This window comes from Pelobates fuscus, chromosome 2 (genome assembly GCF_036172605.1).
Source record: "Pelobates fuscus isolate aPelFus1 chromosome 2, aPelFus1.pri, whole genome shotgun sequence".
NCBI lineage: Eukaryota > Metazoa > Chordata > Amphibia > Anura > Pelobatidae > Pelobates > Pelobates fuscus.
The window spans coordinates 332,651,394-332,674,241 of record NC_086318.1 but is presented as its reverse complement, the minus strand read 5'-3'; the positions used below and the strand labels follow the sequence as shown (position 1 = coordinate 332,674,241).

Below are 22,848 nucleotides of genomic sequence, written 5' to 3'. Positions count from 1 at the left end.
TTGCAACTTTTAAACAAACAATTTCATGTCTGTATTTTTCTCTTTCTATTAGAGTTGAGTTGTGTATTTAATCAATCCGTAATAAGTACTTTTGGTATCCAAAATACTTGTTGACAAAAGAGGATCTACTAATGCTTTTATATACATTTACAGTTAACCCATTAGACAATAACAATTGTGAAATAGGTCAGTTTAACATTAAACGAGATCTGTAACTTTTTTTAGTGTTTCATAAAAATATATTCTTTATGAAATACTAATTAAGACTGCATTGAAATTTGACTGACATTCCAGTGAAATCCAGAAATACCATATGACAAAAGGAGGATCTCCTCTGTCAACTTTTGGTTAATCCCAGCAGCTGTCGCAAATGATGACTGTGGGATTCAGGATCTGTGTATAGAGGATCTCTCAGTCTTGTGGATCTTCCATAGTCCTCTGTGTTGTACTCTCGCGACTCCTTGCAGCTGAAGCTGTAAGTAGTAAAAATCCTTCTGTTTTCTTGCTATTCAAGTTGCATCCATCTAATCATCTAATCATCTGTGCTTTATGACTGACTTGATTTTTTTATTTTTATTTTTTAAGGTGGAAGACACTATGAAGAAAGGTGAAGACAAAGATAAGGAAGATCCAGACTCCAAAACTGATGTTAAAGAGGAAGACAATGCCATTGAGATGTCCGACGACTTTGATGGAAAGATACATGATGGGGAGCTGGAAAAGAAGGGTATGTTTCTTGATTTTGATGATTTCACCTCAAAAGGTTTTAGGGAAAAAAAAAATATTTCCTTGTAACATGGATTATTAGCATGAGCCTGGTAAAGCATGTTGTTTTGTTGCACACACAACAAATTTCAGGTTTCTTACAGTTGTAGTAGGTTGTGAATTTATAACACGAAATCCATAATATTATCTGTGTGATTCAATAGAGGATGAAGAGGATGAGAAATCAAACAGTGATGAAGAAGATCTGGACAAGAAGATGGGAGATCTTGGTGATGCTGAAGCTGATAAATTAGATGAAAGACTGTGGGGAGATGATGACGATGATGAGGACAATGATGACGAAGATGACAGTGATAAAACTGAAGAAACTGGACCAGGAATGGATATGGTAAGTGCATACGTTGACTCTGAATACATGGTGCTTATAGCATGGTTGTTTTGGTCTTAAATGGCCATGATCATGCTTAAGGTGAACGATTTGTTAAATATTTCATTTTGACACGATTATCAGTTTAATTTGACATCAAGTGTTAGATGGCATTGGCTATTACCACTCTATTTAAAGATGGGTGTCACCAAGGTTATGGAAAGATTTTACACATAAAATAAAAACAAAAAAAACATATCAACAGGCGCATCATTCGCTAAAGTACGTGTACAGCTTTGCACCCTTTGCAATCCCTTCAGCATGGATCCTGTAAAGTTGATGCTCCATCCCAGATGGGCTTTTCATCCTCCACTAGACATATAACTATTTAATAAACCATCATATTGACAGATTTTGCTTAGAATGTGCCGTAATGAAAGCGCTTATACCTCCAACATCGTTTGTAATCCATGTTATTGTAAAATAAATCACAGCGATTGGTTCATGTCCGAGATAATCTGGCTTAATATGATCATTTTTTGGCAAGTGTTTTTTTTTTTCTGTATGCTTCTCTTCATATTTTTATGGAAAATTTTCACTTGGTTTACATGTTCTACTTTAACTTGAAAGGGTGAATCTGAGCTTGTAGCAAAGGATGACAATTTAGATGCTGGGAATAAAAACAAAGATGAGAAAAAGGACCAGTTCAAAGATGAAAAACATGAGGAGCAGTCAGACGATGACCAAACCAAGAAAAAAATCCATGAGCAGCTTGATGAGGTATGCAGTTTTACAAGATACATTTTTGTAAGATTTAGTTGTTTTTTTTACCCATTTGAATTTAAATTGTTACAGCACCAATTATGTTGTTGAAACTAGTAAATATAATCCTGTTTTTTTTCTTCTGTTTTCTTTCTTGCTCTAAAGTTGTGTTTTTGTAATTTCTATATCCCTTTAATACTGCTACCAACGGGTTTTTATACAGGGCCACCGCTACCTTGGGTCAACGGCTGGAGCAGAGCTCACAGCACAGCGTTCCCCCTCCTGCCATACTTCTTGTAGTGTGGCTGAGCAGAGCACGATAGAGGATCTTCTATGTCCTGTAGCTGGTCTGACACAAAGTGCTCCCTGGGAGCAACACATTGCTTCATGTTAGACTGTGGAGCCTCCAGGAAACTTTCAGTTTGCCAGTTATTTATAACCAGCTGGACAAAAAACTAAACTGGTTTGATCTGGTAATCGGATGGAATGACATAGAATGTGCCAGAAATGGCTGTTGTATACAAATGTCATTCTCCTTTAGCAGTACTATGTGGACAGTTAAATCTCTCTCTACTCTTAACACTTGTCTATTAAATGCACAGACATACATATGTGTAAAGAGAGAGATCGATATATCACACCCATTGTACAGCACTGTGGTATATGTTGGTGCTGACAATTAAGAATTGCAAATCTATACAGAAAAAAAACATATCTACTGTAGTAGATGTAATATAAATGCAGATTTCATTGTTTTTGTGGATTTTGCTTCTTGTTCATAACCCATAAATTGTCTCATTCTACTCCCACTGTTGTAGCGTGACTATGATGAGAATGAAGTTGATCCCTACCATGGTAAGCAAGATGCACAGCAGGAGCCAGAAGATCTTGACCTTCCCGATGACCTTAACCTGGAGAAAGATGATAAAAACAATGAAGAGGAAGGAGAAGGAGAAGGAGAGGAAGAAGGCGATGGTACGGCTGACTGATTTATCGTGGTCCTTATAATATAATTGAAGCTCCATCCATTTGCTTGCAGTCCCTTATAACAAAACACCAGCCTTTGGTTTAATTTAATACTTGGTGGACCTGCTGCTAATTTCTTTTTAACCCCTTCCAGCTTCCGAAATATTTTTTTTTTTTTTTTTTAAATAAGCATAACTTTTATTGTACATATACTAATAATCCTACAAAATTATTCGAACTATAACCTGTAATTTTATCCTGTGATGGGTAACACCAAGCTTAAGGGTGAAATGTTCAAGCTACCATGACTGCATTAATCACCAGTTGTTTCCAGCAGTTAGCAATTCTTTTTTATGTGAAGTCAATAGGGACTATCCTAACTAGGTCCACTTTTCCTTATTCTATGGTAGTCTCTCGTTATTCTTGCAGTGTAACTTTAACAGGGCTGAGTGTTGCCTCACCAATGGCAAACACTGCTTGGTTGGTGCCTGTGCTGATTAACAGGACACGGATCCAAGCCGATGTCAGAATATGTGAGATGATCTGGAAAGCCAGATCATGTTGTGTCTTCACTTCACTCTAGATCAGGGTTAGGCAACCTTTGGTGCTCCAGATGTTCTGTACTATGTCCCCCATGGTGCTTGTACAGTCATAATGCTGGCAAAGCATTCAGAGAGATTGAGTCCACAACATCTGGAGTGCCAAAGATTGTCTACCCCTGCTCTAGATTAGAACATATCCAGTATTTAAAAAAATAAAAATATATGTAGATTTGTGTACATACTAGAATCTAATTTTTATTCTCCTTCCCTCATTTTTAAATAAATAAAAATAGAAAAAAATCCTCTTGACATTGAAGAGAAGCCAATGGAAATAGAAGATGGTGAGGACACAAAAACTAAAGAAGAGGAAGGGGCTGATGAAGGGAAACAAGAGGATGCGAAAGACACCACTGAACCAGAAGAAGGTGAAGCAGAGGAAAAACCAGCAGAGGAGAGTGTACAAGAAGGAGAGAACCAGGATGAACCGGGTCAGGATGAAATAGGAGAAAATACTGAAGAGGCGAGAAATGAAGAGGAGAGCGAAGACAAGGAGGCTACGGGAGAAGATGAAGATAAGAATGTGCCAGCAGATAATGGTCTCATACCTCAGGTAAAAATCAGTCAACTTTGAAAAAATCTGGTTAAAGGGATATGTAGTTATTTGTTTTTCACTTTCTAGAGACAATTGTAATCCTTTCTCATTTTCAGTCAAGCCTTTGGCTTAGGATAGCATTTGAGGAGGTTGAGTTTATTTTATTTATTTATTTATTATGTTATAGAATTGTTCACAATTTTTACACCTAGTGTACCTCTGCTGGCCCATAGTGCTATCTAGTGTTTTGTTTGTTTTCTTTTTAAAAGCCCTAGGTAGGTAGTAAAGTGTGACTGGTAGAGGTATATAGGCACACACTAAGAGCACTGACAGATATGTGCCTAAGGTAATGTTACTCACCACCAGCTTCAAATACCACATCAAGAGGGTCTCAGACTGTTGACCACCAAGAACCTAGACAATATATGATGCTTAAAGGGATACTATAACAAACACAACTTTAACTTAATAAAGCAGTTATGGTGTATAGTCCATACCCCTGCAGTCTCACTGCTCAATTCTATGCCATTTAGTAGTTAAACTACTATGTGTTTGCTGCCTTAGTCACACTTTACTGCATGTGACTTGCATAGCTTTCCTAAGTGCTTCCTGTAAAGAAAGATTTAATGTTTAAATTCCCTTTATGGCATAGTCTGTCTAATTTAGAATTTTTTATCTCATGCTTTGTTTATGGCCTGCTAGAGCTTCCTTTGTGTGATTAAAGTTCAAATTACAAAGTTTAGAGTAAAGTTAGTAAAGTTAAGATCTGATTAAAAATGAAACAGTTTTTTTTCATGCAGGAGGTGTCACTCACGGGCCTTGGAGGTGGCTAGGGCAGCATGGACAAAAACTAAAGTGATTTAACACCAATATGGCAGAGAGTTAAGCAGTGAGACTGCAGGGGCATGGCCTATACATCCAACCCGATTCGTTAAGCTAAAGCTGTTATGATGCCTATATCTATTTAAGAAGAGGGGACGAAAATGCCATAACTGTAATGAGCATGTGGATAGGGAGGAGATTAATTACTATAGTAATGCGGAAGTTATTTAGGGAAAGGAAAGTGTTAATTGTTGAGTGTGAGAAGCTATTATGGTTGGTCAAGGGGGATACATGGTAAGAGGAAGAGGTAAACGTGGAGATATGGGTTGTTATGCAGTGTTGGATGGAGATGTAAATTGGAGAGGATACATCAATACAGTGTGTATTTGGCAACATATGTACGCATGTATGTTTAAGGATAACCTGGACCAAGGGTAACCTAAAACGTAAATGCATTAGTGCCTGCAGTGCTGAATGTGTTAGAGGTATGTGTGTGCGCTCCATGGTTGTTTAGAGCTTATTGTTTTTTTTAAATGAAAAGATATCATTGTCGAACAATTGTTGAAATGTTTGACGTAAACAATATGCCCAGATTATCATTTTTAATATTAATTCCCAAAATGCATTAGCACCAGGAAGATACAGTAAAGTCAAGTACAGAAAGTACACTATGCAAACCAAAAAATGCTACCCTAAAATTCTCCCAAATGTCAAAAAACAATTACTTAAATTGCACATGCTAATAATCCTCTGCTAGATAAACCGTTGCTGTTTCAAAATAACATGCATTCAGCATATGTAACACATGCGAGTGTGTACGTAGGATGTATCCGTATATTCTTATTATCAAGTATTCCCTATGTCAGAGTGAAGAAAACAGCGAGCCAGACAAAGAGGAAGAAGTGCCTGACTCTTCACAGAGAATGGAGCATGAGACATGCGGACAGACAGCAGAAAATAACATACAGAGCGAAACTGCTGCTGAGCTTGCAGGAGCTGCTTCAGAAAAGGATCAAGCCAAAGAGGTAAAAACAAAGGGGTTTCCTCTTTTTAAAGAGATGTTCTTGTGTGATCAATGTGGGGCAGTAGAAAGTAATGAACCAGAGTTAGGGCCAATGTTAAAGTTTCAGATGATTGCAATCTTAAGGAATTAGCCACAAACATCCAAACTTGATGTAAATACAACCAGTGTGCATGCTTGCCTCAAAACCAGTTGGGCAAATTATGTTCAGCTTCAGTTCTCTGTTCTTGGGATGTTAAGAGCCTTGCCTACCCTGTCCACTGGTTTTCTAAGTGAACTGTGCAACTGTGGATCTCACTCCTACCCAAAAATGACATAAAGGAAGCATAAATTAGTAAATGCATTGTATTACCACAATAAAGAAAACAGGCTATTTTGTTTTTTTATTTAGTTTTGTGTTTTTGGTCTGTGTTTACAGCATAAATGTATGGCAGAATAGCCAATTGCTGGCAGTGCACGTGTTTAATTTTTCTGCAAATCATTTAAAGGGACACAACTGCCCAAATACAAAAAAAATACAAAAAAACTATATAGTAAATATACCACTAATGAACTAATAAACATGTATTCATTTACTTGTGCATGTTTTAATTAATCAGCACCTGAGCAAGCTAATCTGCTTTAGTTGTTGTGGAGTATGTCTTTAATTTCCATTTATTTTATTTGGGGAGGTGGGATTCACATTTCCTCCAGGTGTCACAGTTCTAGACAGGTTATAATACCGCTCTTTGTTTTTGTTTTTTTTCCTCGTATGTGATTGTTAACTTGCAGTTATGGCACCATTGCAATTGACTTGTAGCTACAGAAATATATTACATTAAATATATGTAATGCAGTTCCACATGTGTTGTTCCAGTCTTTTTCATTGCATACACAGTGTGACATCTAATCTATACTCTGTAACTTTCAGGATCATGGAACAGGCACTGCAGATGCCAGCCAGTCTGAGGGGCATGAATCCAATTTAATGGCAAGACTGGCATCACAAAAGCAAAGTGTCCGGAGTACACAGGTAACTATTTTCTTTCTTCATTTGTAATTGTAGCTAATCCTGTAAACCTTGTTTAACAATGTTTTCATAAATGGCTACGCCTGTCCAGTAACTGTCCTGATTTTGAAATAAACACAATAACCATTTGGCATGGTGGCATGCATTATCTTCCTTGCTACATGCACTTTCTCATTCAGTGACCTGAATGAGTTAAAGCTGCCATACAGAGTAGCATATCATTAAAAGGGAACGGGGACACTTACACGATGATTCACTAGAGTTTGAATGACCCTGTACCATGTGGGGGAAATCATTTGGTGCAATACAGGACCATTCAGACTGAAAAATCCAGACATTGTTCACAGTATGTAACAATGTCCAGATTTTGTTGTGCAGACTCTGAATGAGCCTGAATTTGGTCCAAATTTCACTTGGACCAATAGGTGCTGGACAGCTGAAATCCAGAGATGTAGCTGCTTTGAATCGGGGCCCGGATTTTAAAAGTCAAAACTATTTGTCATCATTTGAAACCACTAAAGTACTTCAGCTGACTGAAGTTCGTCAAGGGTCAACAGTACTCTTATTTTATTAAAGGTACTAATCAGAACTCTTATAAACACTGTTGGTAGAAGACAGCAATGAGGGTTTCCTTCTTTACTAACTTTGAGCTGTATTTGAAAGGGGAAATTAGGATTTCTGTAGAAGCATTGCTGATGGTTCTCAGAAATTGTTGAACTTGCACTCTGTTGCCATAACTATGTGAAGCATTGGATTGGCATAACTAGTTGTTATCTCCCAGGGGCAGAGCTCAGCCACTTCCAATAGACTGTGACAATGCTTTAGGACATAGTAGGGTGGGACCTTAAATGTAAAATAAAAGATAACACTCCAACATTAGTAAGACGTACATTCATTCATAACAGTGTTCCTTTAAAACTTGTGAAATTTCCATGAGATACACCTACTAAACTATAGATTGCCACAGGCTTCTCCAGTAGTTTTAATGTGGAGAGAGGCTCAAATCTCGTAAGACCTCCATCTCTTGGCCTAGGATAATCAAATAGATGGTTCCAAGAGACTGTGCAATATCTCTTGTCTTCTCGACACTGGAAAAATGTAGGTAAAAGTTTAAAATTCTTATTGCAAACAGCTAGGGGACCTGAATAAACATAAGTACAAAGTGTTAGCACAGGTTTGTATTTCTAATGCTTTTGTGTTCCTTTAACCTTAACAGGCAGAAAGGTTTAAAAAAAAAAAAAAAAAATTGGAAAAACATTGGTTATGCAAACAATTACAAGCAAATGCATCAACACATTTTAGAATTGTACAGAGAAATCCGTGATTAATTCAAATCACACATATACGTAGGTCAAAACATAACCTGTTACTGTTCAGTTATTGACAGCTGGGTATTGCTGGACAGATGCAGCATTGGTTACACCTCTCAATTTGGGCTTCCAAATATCGTGATGTAAAATGGAAAGTTTTAAGAAGGCTTGTGCAGATCGCATATTTTGATTTTTTTTTTAAATTTAAGTAATCTTGTTTTGTCAGAGCGTCAAGCGTAAGCCTGGTCAGGCAGATGATGAACGTTCCATGGGAGATCACAGTGACCAGGTCCATAAGCGACTCCGGGTAATGGAGTCCAGCACTGATGTAACAGACAGCTCCAAGCAACCAGACCACAAAGTAGACGATGCAGATGCCTATGAACATATCAAGCATGGAGCAGAGTCCTATGATGCTCAGACATACGGTATATAAGGACTTCAAAAAAGTTTATTTTTTATACAGCAATTAAGTTACATTGAATTCTTACTTATGTTGGTAGTATAAAACAAAGACCTTTATGGGTCCATTATTCTGTGCAACTTATAAGGTGAATATACAAGAATCCTAAATTAATTGTATTATGTAATCTTCTGTCTTGAGCTACAATGGTTGAAACCTACATAGTTACATAGTTACATAGCTGAAAAGAGACTTGCGTCCATCAAGTTCAGCCTTCCTCACATATGTTTTTTGCTGTTGATCCAAAAGAAGGCAAAAAAACCCAGTTTGAAGCACTTCCAATTTTGCAACAAGCTAGGAAAAAAATTCCTTCTTGACCTCAGTCCAAAGATGTGAGCAACATTTTTAGATCCTATTAGGCTGGCATTAACAGTGCATCTTTATTATTTATTTTTGTATGCAGCAAATACATTTTTTAGACATTTACAAAGCATTTATCACAAGTGCAGTAATTTTCAGAATAAGGTGGGTGTGAGTATGATGAATACTTTTCTAGGCACTTTAGAGTTAATTATAGTGAGATAATGTAGCCAAAATTCTTAATGTGAGGAGCAATAGAAATTCATTGATGTTCATGGTTTTACAACTTTCCCTCATGATTGCTTATTCTAAACACCCCATTGTGTTAAACACAATTTTCAATACCAGTTGCCTTTTATGATCCATGCTGGACTTTTACTCATGCATCATGTAATAATGATCTGGTGATCTGGTGTTTTTCCTTCTGGTAAATAAGTTGCTGCTGGTGATCAAAATAATGTCTCCAAAAGTCTCTTTTGTGTTATGGTGTCTGTTGACAAAATGTGTGTTGATCCTTTTTCTCATTTTAAGCTTGAGAAACAAGACTCCTTATTCCTTATACTTCCATTTTACCCATGTGTTGTCTTTTAGTTTTTTTGTTTTTTTTCTTAACCAGTATTTTCTTATTTAGTAGGTTTTATAATTTCTATGGTATTTTTATTAACTTAGCCATCCAGTGAGTGGTGTTGGGCGATTCACTTTATCTTTGGTACAGCACCTATTTGGCTGTTATATGGTTATTTTTAAAGCCATTATGTAATGGAATTGCATAGACTGAAATGTGTATGTATCATACAGATGCAGCAAGTAAAGATCAAGAGAAAACACAACTGCCTTCCAATGAGGGGATAGATGAAGATACCTCATCCAAGGATGAGGATATGGACCTACTCCCACAAGGTGATGAAGAGCTTGAGGCCATCAATGTTGAGCAATTAAAGCCAGAGGAAATCACATCCAGCTTCTCCAAAGGTCAAGGTAACAAATGTTTGCATACAATCGAACACATTTATTAACTCCTGCTCTGCTTCTCCAGAGTTCTTTTTAAAAGTAATTTCATGTAATTTGCTGTTCAAGAATATTGAAAATTCATTCAGCCACTGTTACATTGGCAGGTCAAAACCCCCAAGACTAGGGTAAAGCAATTCTAGGAGGTCATGTTAGTACCACTGACTCATGGAGGACAGGATCTATGTCTTCTGAGACTAAGCAGTATAATATAAACACACATGACTGCAGGCATATCACCTCAAACTTGGCAGGCTTGGGTAGACTATAGCTAAAGCAGGTCTTGTTATAAACTGGCCGTGCACGCGCATTAGACTTCACCATAGGAAAGCATTATTCAATGCTTTCCTATGGGGATTTCGGCGACGCTGGAGGTCCTCGCATAGCGTGAGGACGTCCAGCGTCACTTAAAACTTTTTTCGTGTTCTAAGAACACGGAAGTTCCTCTAGTGGCTGTCTAGAAGACAGCCACTAGAGGAGGACTTAACCCTGCAAGGTAATTATTGCAGTTTATAAAAACTGCAATAATTACACTTGCAGGGTTAAGGTTGATGGGAGTTGGCACCCAGACCACTCCAATGGGCAGAAGTGGTCTGGGTGCCTGGAGTGTCCCTATAATGTGTGTTTTTTGTTTTTTTTTAAAAACATTTTATCTTCTTACCTGCAGTCTGCTGGCACCACTCTCTGCTTGAGATAAGCCTAGTGGCACAAGGCTCAGGTCATTGGTTGAGAATGCCAGCAGAACATTCTCAGCCAATGAGCTGATCCTGCATTGCAGGATTTTCAGTGTCTTGGTCTGGAAAGGAAGGGGAAGGGATCAGTGCCTGGTGTAAACTAGGTACGAAATAAATCTGTTAGATTAGATTATAGGGGACGCCACAATTTAACGCCATAACCACTATAGCGCTCTGTACTTGTTGTGGTGCTTGGAGTGTTGCTTTAATAGTAAAACATCTATACCAATGAAGCTGTGAGAAAAGCCTTGGTTCATGAGAAACTTTAAAGTCTGCAAACTGTCTTACTGTCTTGTGTACATGTAGGACCCAATGATTCTGAATTAGAGAACCAAGGTCTGAAGACCGAAGAAATTACAGAAACCCCAGAGGAGACCTCTGTATACCCAGAAAAAGAGCAATGGGAAAGAAGCACAGAGTCAACTATTCACACAGTTCTGGAATATCTAAAGGAAAGAACGATGCAGGTGATTTCAAAAGAAAAAAAAGTAACCTATATGCATATATATGCAAGTACTTGTACTTGTGTTGAAATACATTAAAAGACAAGTCTTTGTGATACATGTCAACACAGATCTGGTTACTTGCATCAACAATGTTATCTTTATCATCTTATCCTCTTTTATTTTAATTCATCGAAATAAACCGTTTTATTTTTCACTTTTTAAATGTGTGCAGCACCTTATGACTATTCAGTTTTGAAAGGGTAATTATACGGTTTGTAAGGTTTGGATTTGTCTTTGTTACTTGCAGATCCCACGTAACCAAGATGAGCTTAGAAGAGAATTGGAGAAGCAGTTAGAGGACTGGCACACTCAACCTGCTGGAAACATCGAAGAGGTGGGTGGTCTTGCATTCTGTGTCTTGATAACTTTTCTCTTCAGGTCAAAGGTTTTTTGCTCCAGTCAGTGGAAAATGGTTTTCCATATAATGTAATGTGCTTATAATGAGATACCGTGACAATACACTTTAATGTTTTTTGTTAACAATGGTTTGTGTCTTGTTTTAGGAGAAGACCGCTGCTGAGATGTGGCAGAGATACCTTCTATTAACGGGGCCACTTTCTCAGGAACTCTGTGAACAACTGAGGCTTATTCTGGAGCCCACACAAGCTGCCAAACTAAAGTCAGTTCATACTTGTTTTGTAATTGCAACTACCACAATTATTATTACAAAGCAAAACCCTTCACTAACCATGTTTGATGTGTCAAACAATACATCTTTCCCCCCAAAACAGGGTTTGGTTTTTTTTCTGTTTTTTTTTTTCCCAGACTTTTCCACTGTGAAAAGTCCTCCTTAGATTGTGTAAATTATCCAATAAATTGTTAATCAAATTATATATATTCAAAGATTGTTAAACTTTCTATGCTGCAACTTTTAAGACCATCTAATGTTAGTGTAAAACAGTAATTTTATGTTCTCATATGCAACCCTTTTATGAATATATACTTACACTCTGGGCATGTGGATCACTAGGCCTTTCATAATGAGGCACCTCAAAGGAATTTTAGCCAGCACTTAGCATGGAAGATTGAGGCATCTTTCCTTTTAACTCTTCAGGCAGTGGTTCCACTCAATGACTGTATTTCTCAAGGAACCCACACTGCATTTAGTTGCCTTCGATATTAGATGTAATTTTGGTTACATTCAATAAGAAAAAGGCAAATCTTTAAATGCATATTTTAAGTGGTTTGTGTATAGTGAATGAATATATATTGAGAGTTGTCAAATATTACTTGTGCCAAAAGGGTTATTGGAATAATTCATGAAACAACTTAAATCGCAACATATCAATCTACATACATGAGTATTATTAATATTTGTATACTACTATTATTACATTTCAAATGGTAATTGTTCTAGCCACTTTAAACATTTATTATATTAGAGTATCCGAATTTGCATTAAGGATATGCTCACCTAAACTTAAAATTATAGTTTGCAACTTGAAGCTGATCATAGATTACATAAACGTAAAAAAAATAAACAGAAAACAACTTAAGAATGACTTTTAAAAGTCTTTCAAAAACGAAACCATTGGGTTTCCCTCCAGTGTTTTAGGTAGGACTTTATTGTACATTTGTTGGGACTCTGTTGTAAGACCTGTTTGTGTTGTTATGTTGCTTTATTCTGTACAAAAAAACAAGGTACAGCAGCAAAATGTGTTATTCTGTGATCCAAGCATGATTCAGCATTCATCTTTCCCTATATCTTTTCTCTATTGGTCTCTTTCTATAACTGTTTAATTTCATAAACATCACAATTCCAAATGTATTTTTTGTGATATTCACTTAGTGTATAGAATTCCTTCACAGAAACAATGTACAGAATTAAGATTGAATCAGAAAAAAACTGCTGAGCATTTACTTATGTTATTACAGCACACAAATCGAAATACAAAACCCTGTGAGTCTAAAAGAATCAGGCATGTTTGAAAATAATATGATTAGGTTGGAGGAAATTTTTTTTTTGATTCTTACACTTTATTTAAAAATGCATGTCTTTCATCTACAGAGGTGACTACAGGACTGGAAAGCGTCTTAATATGCGCAAGGTGATTCCATACATAGCCAGCCAGTTTAGAAAAGATAAGATATGGCTGAGGAGGACAAAGCCCAGTAAACGTCAATACCAAATCTGTTTAGCCATTGATGACTCCTCCAGTATGGTGGACAATCACTCCAAGCAGGTAAAACAATGTTCCAATGTCTGATTAGCACAAATACAACTCTGCATGCTCAAATCAATTCCATTAATCCCTTTTGTTTCTTTTCAGCTTGCTTATGAGTCCCTGGCTGTCATTGGCAATGCTTTGACACTTCTGGAAGTGGGACAAATAGCTGTGTATAGGTATGGCCTTTTCATGAAAAGCAGTAATCACTCTGTATTTGCAAACAGACATTTAATGTATTTTAATTGTTATATGAATACAATGCAGGTTTTTTTTATTGTACATGGCTGTAAGGTTGCATTGTTTCTTTGAATATGATGTAGCCCTTTCACTTTTAAAATGTAGTTTATATTAATAAATAACGCATTAAACTTCTTCTTAGGTTATGCTTAAGCTTGATGTTTGTTTTTGTTCCATGCACAGTCCAGGCATGAACCTTTAATCCATTAAGGACCAATGGTTGGGCAGATATCATGACATGCATAGTATGAAATTAGTTCTTGGGGGGGTTAGCGTATTGATAATTAAAAATTTAGTTTCAAACCTATTTAAATTAATTTGCATTTTAACAGAGAAGTTGAGTGTCTTGAAGATTTTTTTCATCCTTTCCATATTTACAATACTCTTTTCCTCTCTTCAGCCAACCAATCCTTTTAGTTTAGGACACTTCCTTTGAGGTTGGCATCGCTGGGCATGTGATGTCCTACACCTGCTACTTTGCCTGTCCTCCCCTGTCTCACTCACCAGATTAATAATGCCAGCATCTTGGTGCACTACATATGCATAGTACAACTGCAGTTTACCCCATAGCATACAACAGGACCAACTTGCTGCTGTATTGTACAGTAATCCTAATTTAATCTAGTTACACTTTCTCCCTCTCTGTGACCACTCCCAATAAAGTGAGCCAGTTTTTTTTGTTAATATTTAGGTATGTCATAGGGAGACCTAAAAATATAACTTAGTCAGATTGTGACTCCCTCCCCAATCCCTCACATATACAGTACACACATGTACAAGGAGACCCACATTCTTCACTAGATATCCTTCCACTGCACAGGGGTCAGGCCTTCCATCACAAGGGACTAAGCAGGGGAAACAATGCCTTCCATCTCCATTGGCATAAGAGCTATTGACAACACTCTGTTCCCACTCTAGCCGCAAAGACTGAAAAAACACATGACCCCGCCCCACCAACCCACCCACCCTGTGTTCCCCAGTTTTTTACATGGAGGTGAACTAAGCTTTCCAATAATATTTCTCCATTCCATCACCTCCTCCTCTCTAGGTCATATCCTCAAAACTTGAAAGAAAGAAATACTTCCAATTGTTATGTTGATCTTTAAAAAAAAAGTTAGAGCTAATTTAGTCTTTTTTAAGGCCTACATAACACTGCTAGCTGAGACTGCTGGGCTTTTGATGTATGTCATATTTCAAGGATTACTTGCCAGGGAGCTGGTAAATTTGTTTTGTTTTTAATGCCTATTGTAAAAAGATTAATTAAACCTTTCTTGTGCACTCTTCTAGTTTCGGTGAAAATGTGAAGCTTTTGCATCCCTTCCATGAACAATTTAGTGACCAGTCTGGAATGAGGATATTGAGTCTCTGCAAGTTCCAGCAGAAGAAGACGTTGCTTGCGCAGGTAAAATGGACTAAGTTGATAAAAACGCATAACTCCCACTGCTGTACCCTGTACAGGGAGATAAGGGAAATACAAAGAATATTCCATTACTTATTTTCCAGTACAGACTTGCCAATTTAAAAGAACATAATAAGCACCAAAATAACTTTACCTTAATAAAGTGGTTTTGGTGAATTAGGTATGCCCTTACAGTGTCACCGCTTTATTCTACTATTTAAATTACTTTGTTAATGCATACAGAAAAACAAATAAATGTGTGTCCAGATCTCACAGAATGTGAGAGTGGAAACACATATAGGTCAGGATGGTGGTTCCAGATCCACCAAATAGGGGGCTTGGACCCAAAATATAATAATTATAGAAATTAAATAGAGTCTCAAAAAAAACATGAGGCTCAGAGCTGGTTTTAGAAACAAAGTGCAGGAGACTTGCTTAGTACATCTTTGTGACTCTGAAAATCAGCATTGAGTACTAATTAAATAAATCCAAAAGTGATGAGTCATATGGAGGTCCCAGACTAGTGCCTAGACCAGGGGTAGGCAACCTTCGGCTCTACAGATGTTTTGGACTACATCTCCCATAATGCTTTTACAGCCATATTGCTGGCAAAGCATCAAGGGAGATGTAGTCCACAACATCTGTAGAGCCGAAGGTTGCCTACCCCTGGCCTAGACCATATGGGAATACTAATTAGAAATTCTTTATTATAGTGTATAGAGAGACACACTATGTGGAACCATCCAAAATAATGACTCAAAAGGAGATATAGATAGAATATAAATGTCTAGAGGATAATTATAATCAAGTAAGTGGAGGAAAAATATAGAAAGGGAAATAAATCTGACCTATTGCTCCTGAAAAGAGACACCTTCAAGGGTGTTCTATGCTGTCCCCAGGCAAGGTATAACAATGTATAAACGAAAATTAGAAAGACAAGCCTGGTAGACAGCAAAGAAACAGGAACAGGCAGATGCAGAATAGGGTCCCTAATACTCCTACTTGAAACACCTTCAAGGGTGTTCTATGCTGTCCCTAGGCAGAGTATAACAATGTATAAACGAAAATTGAAAATTGGAAAAACAAGCCTGGTCGACAGCAAAAAACAGGAACAGGCAGATACAGAATGGAGTCCCTAATACTCCTACTTGAAACACCTTCAAGGGTGTTCTATGCTGGCCCTAGAGAACAAAAAGAAAAGAACTCTCTATCAATTGTCTCCTAAATAGAGTAACTCAATGCTGAATTAATAAATAAAAAACAGTGATCAAACACCTAGTGCCACCATGTGTAACAAACATGAACTAACAAAGAACCCGACGCGCTTTTCGGTGCATTTAATTGCACCTTCGTCAGGGGCTAAGGGTACCTCGGTAAGTAAAGTGACTTTTAAGCATTCAGTAAGCCAATTGGAATCATCCCAAAATCACCCGGCGTTCGTCGGCAGGTGTGTATAGGGTTGTGGTGTGGACGGGACGTCCACGTATACGTCATATCCCACGTGGGTGTGGGCGGGGCGTCCGTGTACACGTCATCCCCTATGTGAAAGTAGGGAGACACGGATTAGGGGCGGATACCATATGCCGCGTCATGCGGCTAGTCACTACCCCCATCTTGTTGGAAGGGAAAAAGGTCCTCCCCCAATCCTACGTCAGTAGTGGGCGGAATATAGATGAATGAAAAATACCGCATCTTGTGGCTAATTACTCATCCCTTTCGAAGAAACAATCCAGAGTATATAATGTATCAAATCCATTATGTTATTAAATATATGAGATCAAGGTGGTATAAAGGCTAAAATAAGGAAGTCAATGAATGGACTCCGAACAACACATGAATTCTTAGTAGATCTTCCCTCATCCGATTTATATCGAGGCAAGGATGAAGTTATCCAAATAATGCCTTAAAAACTCGATATAAATATATATATAAAGAATGATGAGGGGAGAAACAGTATTGATAGGTGAAGTAACATAGAAGTTACTATTGGACATAAGGAGTATTTCAATGAAGATGTACATTAGTCAGTATAGTCCAAGTATATATTAAGCCAAAAAGATAATGATAAGAAGTTATCTACTCCTGCCCTGTTAATTTTAGATCAATGTGCTTTTACGCAGGATGTGTGATTCAAAGCAAGGGGAGGTGTGGCTATGGTGTCCAAGCAGAAATAAGTGATTTAACTGCTAAATGACAATGAATTGACCAGCAAGACTGCATGGGCATGATATATACATCAAAACTGCTTCATTAAGATAAGATGTTTTGGTGCTTAGAGTATGCTTTTAATTGCTGTGAATTCATGCATATCTAAAAGATAACCCATTTTTATTTCATTGCAACAGGTTTGTGGTTTTTGTTTTTGTTTTTATTTTGATAACCTCTTTGACAACCCTTATGAGATATGAAAAAACTTTATACTCCTGTAGTTGGAATTTACACAAATCTGACTTCACCTACACTAGAACTGTGCGGGCCAATTGTTTTCTTTAAATAGGTGGGATACTATATTCATACTTAGAGTAACTTCTCTATTTTCGCCCTAATTCCCCCAACTAAGCTCCCTCCTTTACCACTGATTCACATTTTTCTTTTATTACATCACAAAAGGTAATTATTTACAAATTGGTATCTCCTCTCCTTTACACTTCATGTCTTTTTACTATGGCAAAATATTCCTTGGAGTAAATTTAACTCTCCCATTCTTGCAGGAAATTTTGCTTCTTTTTTTTTTTTTCTTTTATACAAATTTTTTTTTCTGCTTTTACACAACAACTGTGTCAACTATCGACTTTTATGTTGTACAATAATGAGTGTTTGTCTCTTTGTACAATCTTACGATTACCAAAAAACTTTGAATGAAGGAAAAGAAAAAAGAAATACTAAACTTTTACTCACATTTCTTTTTTTACACTCTCCAAACCTTGTATTATATATTATATACGCAAATGTTGGGATGCTGTGATAAATATGTGATCCTTCCATATCTTTTCAGTGTGAGCCCTTCTTTCTCTCTTAATACCAAAATAGTAATTCCTAGAAGTTCCAACATTGTTAACCCCTTAAGGACCAAACATCTGGAATAAAAGGGAATCATGACATGTCACACATGTCATGTGTCCTTCAGGGGTTAAAGGACCACTATAGGCACCCAGACCACTTCAGCTCAATGAAGTGGTCTGGGTGCCAGGTCCCTCTAGTTTTAACCCTGCAAGTGAAAACATAGCAGTTTCAAATAAACTGCTATGTTTACACTGAGGGTTAATCCAGCCTCCAGTGGCTGTATCACTGACAGCCACTGGAGGCCGCTTCCGCGATTCTCACTGTGAAAATCACAGTGAGAAGACGCTGACTTCCATATGAAAGCATTGAGTAATACTTTCCTGTGGGCGGTTTGAATGCGCGCGTGGCTCTTGCCGCGCATTCGGTGCTGATGTCGGCAGGAGGAGGAGAATTTCCCAGTGCCGAGGGAGCCAGGCTCTGGAGAAAGGTAAGTGACTGAAGGTGTTTTAACCCCTTCAGCCCAGCGAGAGGGGGACCTAAGAACTACATAGTGCCAAGAAAATGAGTTTGTTTTCCTGGCACTATAGTGGTCCTTTAAAAGCTAACCCCTTCAGCCCGCTGGGCTGAAGGGGTTAGCGGAAGCAGAAGTAGCCTCTAGTGCAGGGATAGGCAACCTTCGGCACTCCAGATGTTGTGGACTACATCCCCCATAATGCTCTTACACTCATAATGCTGACAAAGCATCATGGGAGGTTTAGTCCAAAACATCTGGAGTGCCGAAGGTTGCCTATACCTGCTCTAGTGGCTCTCAGTGAGACATCCACTGGAGGCTGGATTAACCCGCAGTGTAAAAATAGCAGTTATACTGCTATGTTTTCAACTGCAGGGTTAAAACTATAGGGACCTAGCACCCAGACCACTTCATTGAGCTGAAGTGGTCTGGATGCCTCTAGTGGTCCATTAATGTATGCTGCAAAAATATTGTATTGATGGATTCTATGACAATCACTGGGATCACAATTGTATTATGGTTTAATACACGCTTGAGGATAGTATAAGACTTTTCAACAGGACTTTATTTCTTAATTACATTTTCTTTTCTTTGTATAGTTCTTGGAGTCCTCTGTTCATATGTTTACAGCTGCTCAACAGATGTCCCAAATTAGCAGTCCAGGTGAGATGCTGTCATTTAAATGTTTTCTATGTATTTGATGAGCAACTGTTGACATCTAGGCTTTTGATACTTACACATGCATCTGGCGGGACCATAGGGAGCTAAAAGTTTAGCTCGAACATGTTACATACAAATTGCAATAGCTCCTCCTTTTTTTAATTTACTACATTCCATTAATTGAAAGGGTTACTACATCCAAAAACAGTATTATATTAAACACTGTGTTTTTGTTATAGTAAAAATTACTGACATCATCCACCCTCCTCCTCCCCCCCAGCTGAAAAAAATAATAAAAAATAAAGAAGGCTGAGTGGTGGACAAGCTGCCATGTTGCAAATGGGTGTCTGTTGCCGGCGTGCTATGTGTGCTAAGAGATACCAAATATACGCAAATTTAAAGAAGCACTATTGGAAAACAAACTCTGTGTCCTGGCACTATGTAGTCCTTTGGTCCCCCCCACCCTCAAGGCCCCCCTCTCGCTGGACTGAAGGGGTTAAAACCCCTTCAGCCATTTACCTTTCTCCAGCGTCGGGCTCCCTCGGCGCTGGGTAATTCTCCTCCTCCTGCCGACGTCAGCGCCGAATGCGCGGCAAGAGCCACACGCGCATTCAAACCGCCCATAGGAAATTATTACTCAATGCTTTCCTATGGAAGTCAGCGTCTTCTCACTGTGATTTTCACAGTAAGAATCGTGGAAGCGGCCTCTAGTGGCTGTCAGGGAGACGGCCACTAGAGGCTGGGTTAACCCTCAGTGTACTGCTGTACTGCTGTGTTTTCAGCTGCAGGGTTAAAACTAGAGGGACCTGGCACCCAGACCATTTAATTGAGCTGAAGTGGTCTGGGTGCCTATAGTGGTCCTTTAACTTTAGACAGTCTGGGACTCTCATTTTGTGCTGGCTAATGACACTGACGGAGGTGGAATTAGACTTTTGGGCAGCAATGATCTTTACTCTGTATGTGTAGAGTTTCAAACAGAAATGCTGCAGATACCAACTCAAAGCACCATAACCACTCCAAAGTGTATTTTATTCACTACTTACCCCAACTTAAACTGTCACTTTTTATTCCCTCCGATGTCTTCATTAAGTTCACTTTATATTTCCATCTTATCACTCTGCTGGCTACAGTAATTATTCTGCCTCTGGCCAAGCCCATTTGAGTCTCATTCTACACATTTAAATCTGTTAGAAACCTGTGCAAGAACCAATCTCTTTGGTCCAATCTGCCCTGTAAGCACTCAGGAAGTTAGTGCATGGCCATCAGTCATTGCAGATTAGCTATGTAGTGGCCAGGTGGGGGTCACTATGGCCTTTTGCCTGAGTATTTTATTCCAGAGAGGAAGAACTGTCTTCATCATAGCTAATGTGATTATAAAATGCACCTGCAATGGGACACTAAGGTGGTTTTGAATAGAAAAACATGTGCTCTGAAAAGTAGTGCAAAGATGTAAAAGGAGCAGTGTCATCAATAGAATAGGTTTTAATTTGATAATTATTCCACTTTTCAGAGTACAACACATTTTTTTTTTTATACATGACTAACTTTCTATTTTGGGTGTCATCATGTGATGCTTCAGTTCTACACACAATTCTGCTTTGAGTGTGGTGCAAACAGAGACATCAGATTTATGTGTTAAATGATATAAGCAGGTATAACAGCGCAAACCTCTATTTTCCTTGTCATCCAGAAACTGCCCAGTTGCTTATAATCGTGTCTGATGGTAGAGGATTATTTGTGGAGGGTAAGGACCGTGTCACGAATGCTGTACAGGCTGTCCGTAATGCCAATATCTTCACTATTTTTATAATTCTGGACAATCCTACTTCAAAGGTAAGATGCAATGTTCTCAAAACAGTATAAAAGCTCTGTATGGATATGTATAGAGAAAAGCGTATTCAGGCATTAGTTTCCTTTTTGTGTTGTAAATTACCTCTGCCACCAACATAAGTAATTTCTTCCCAATTCTAGGAGTCTTCTCTTAATAGAATACTAAATCCTTTTGACATTTATTGCAAGCAGCTACATTCAAGGGATTTAGAGCTAAGGCCATTGGTCATTGATTTGACTAAGGGTCATTTAACAAAAATGTGTTGCTAATCCTCTCGTGATTTTGATGCACAGAATAAATTACTGGAACCAGAGTGGTTTTAAAACAAATGGGACCAATTGTCTGTAATCCATAGATTTTATGCATAAATATGATGTATATTTTTATTTTGCTTCATAGCAAAATAAAGGTAAGGCTCTAATAATCATGTAGTTTCGCCACCAGGTTAAGCCTCTAATAATGGTTTTTCGCCACCAGAAAAGAGCTGTTTAACCCCTTAAGGACACATGACGTGTGTGACACGTCATGATTCCCATTTATTCCAGAAGTTTGGTCCTTAAGGGGTTAACTTTATTAGCATTTACTCCCAACAGTTTTAGTATGGTACCACGTGCCACTTGTTCTCTAATGTTCAAAATGTTTCAGAAAAGCTGTTGCACATGAGACAGAAGCTAAATGTGGATAGAATTTGCCATAAAAACTGTAAAAAGTTGATAAACATAAATTTACTTGTATAGATTTTTTTCATTTAAATTAGGTCATATCTGTTCATTTTGCGCATAGAAATATTTTTTTGTTTCATTCATAGCAGAACCCTAAGCTGCTACCTTTGTAATTACCATAATTAAAACACCTTCACTGTTGACATAACTTTATAATAGAAATATTTCAGGTGTAATCGTAATGATGCTTTGTTACTGGTTTGGCAAAGGCGCTCTCACTATTCCACATTCTTTTCCTTATTTCACTGTCACGGTTTCTTCTAGGACTCGATCTTGGATATCAAGGTACCAATTTTTGCTGAGCCTAAAGAAATGCCAAAAATGATATCCTACATGGATCAATTTCCGTTCCCATTTTACATCATCCTTCGAGACGTGAATGCCCTTCCTGAAACCTTAAGTGATGCCCTTAGGCAGTGGTTTGAAATGGTGACTACCTCAGAGCATTTCTAAACCACTTCCTAATGAATGCATAGCAAGCTATATGGACTTTCACATCACTTCATGAGAAGGCACAGTGAGACTTTGAGGATGCACAGCAAGGTTCTAGACTTTCAGATGACTTTATGTGGAGAGTAAAACATCAGAATTATAAGGACACGTGGTATTCCTGAACTGTAATCTGTATGTCTGATGGCTCAGGTCAACTTCAGTTTCATCGATGCACCGATACAGGATGCTATGCAATGATCAGTGACACAATTTTACCTCTATATTTAATATGTTATACCGACTGCTATTAAAGGTTCAACGATTCCCATGTATAACTTATAGACCACTTTGTTATATCCCAGTTGTGCGACTTCTGGTATTATGGACATTTTGGATAGATGACTCCACATGGTTACATATTCTTTAGAGATATGGATTGTATTTAGTTTCATTTTGACAAAAAATGTTTTTTTTTTTTTTTTTTTATTAAAACTGTCTATATCATGACTTGAAAACATTTAAAAGGTTTTTATCAACGAGTCCAGACTATTTTCTAGACTTGTGGTCAAAGCTGTATTATTAAGCATATTTCGTGATAAAGTGATATGTCACTGTTAGCTACTGTGAAGTCAGTGTGTTTTGTACAATGTATCGAAGAAATGGGGATTATGTGGTTAACAAATCTACCCATGGACATTTTTCTCTTTTTCTCTTTATCCTTTACCTATGCAGCCTAATAAAGACCATTAATAATAAA

The 22,848-nt window shown here is 37.8% G+C and overlaps 1 protein-coding gene across 1 annotated transcript in view; it reads left to right on the top strand.

Moving 5' to 3' along the window:
* The window catches only part of MDN1 (midasin AAA ATPase 1), a 127,496-nt gene extending 104,648 nt beyond the window's left edge, over positions 1-22,848 (top strand). The window contains exons 86-103 of the mRNA XM_063443572.1: positions 586-727; positions 930-1,114; positions 1,724-1,873; positions 2,674-2,830; positions 3,657-3,973; positions 5,644-5,802; positions 6,709-6,810; positions 8,344-8,545; positions 9,679-9,858; positions 10,929-11,089; positions 11,376-11,462; positions 11,632-11,747; positions 13,137-13,311; positions 13,399-13,472; positions 14,821-14,935; positions 19,046-19,109; positions 20,797-20,939; positions 21,924-22,848. Coding sequence (XP_063299642.1) covers positions 586-727; positions 930-1,114; positions 1,724-1,873; positions 2,674-2,830; positions 3,657-3,973; positions 5,644-5,802; positions 6,709-6,810; positions 8,344-8,545; positions 9,679-9,858; positions 10,929-11,089; positions 11,376-11,462; positions 11,632-11,747; positions 13,137-13,311; positions 13,399-13,472; positions 14,821-14,935; positions 19,046-19,109; positions 20,797-20,939; positions 21,924-22,112 — 2,718 coding nt within the window. The 3' untranslated portion in view covers positions 22,113-22,848. The remainder of the gene's footprint in view (positions 1-585; positions 728-929; positions 1,115-1,723; positions 1,874-2,673; positions 2,831-3,656; positions 3,974-5,643; positions 5,803-6,708; positions 6,811-8,343; positions 8,546-9,678; positions 9,859-10,928; positions 11,090-11,375; positions 11,463-11,631; positions 11,748-13,136; positions 13,312-13,398; positions 13,473-14,820; positions 14,936-19,045; positions 19,110-20,796; positions 20,940-21,923) is intronic.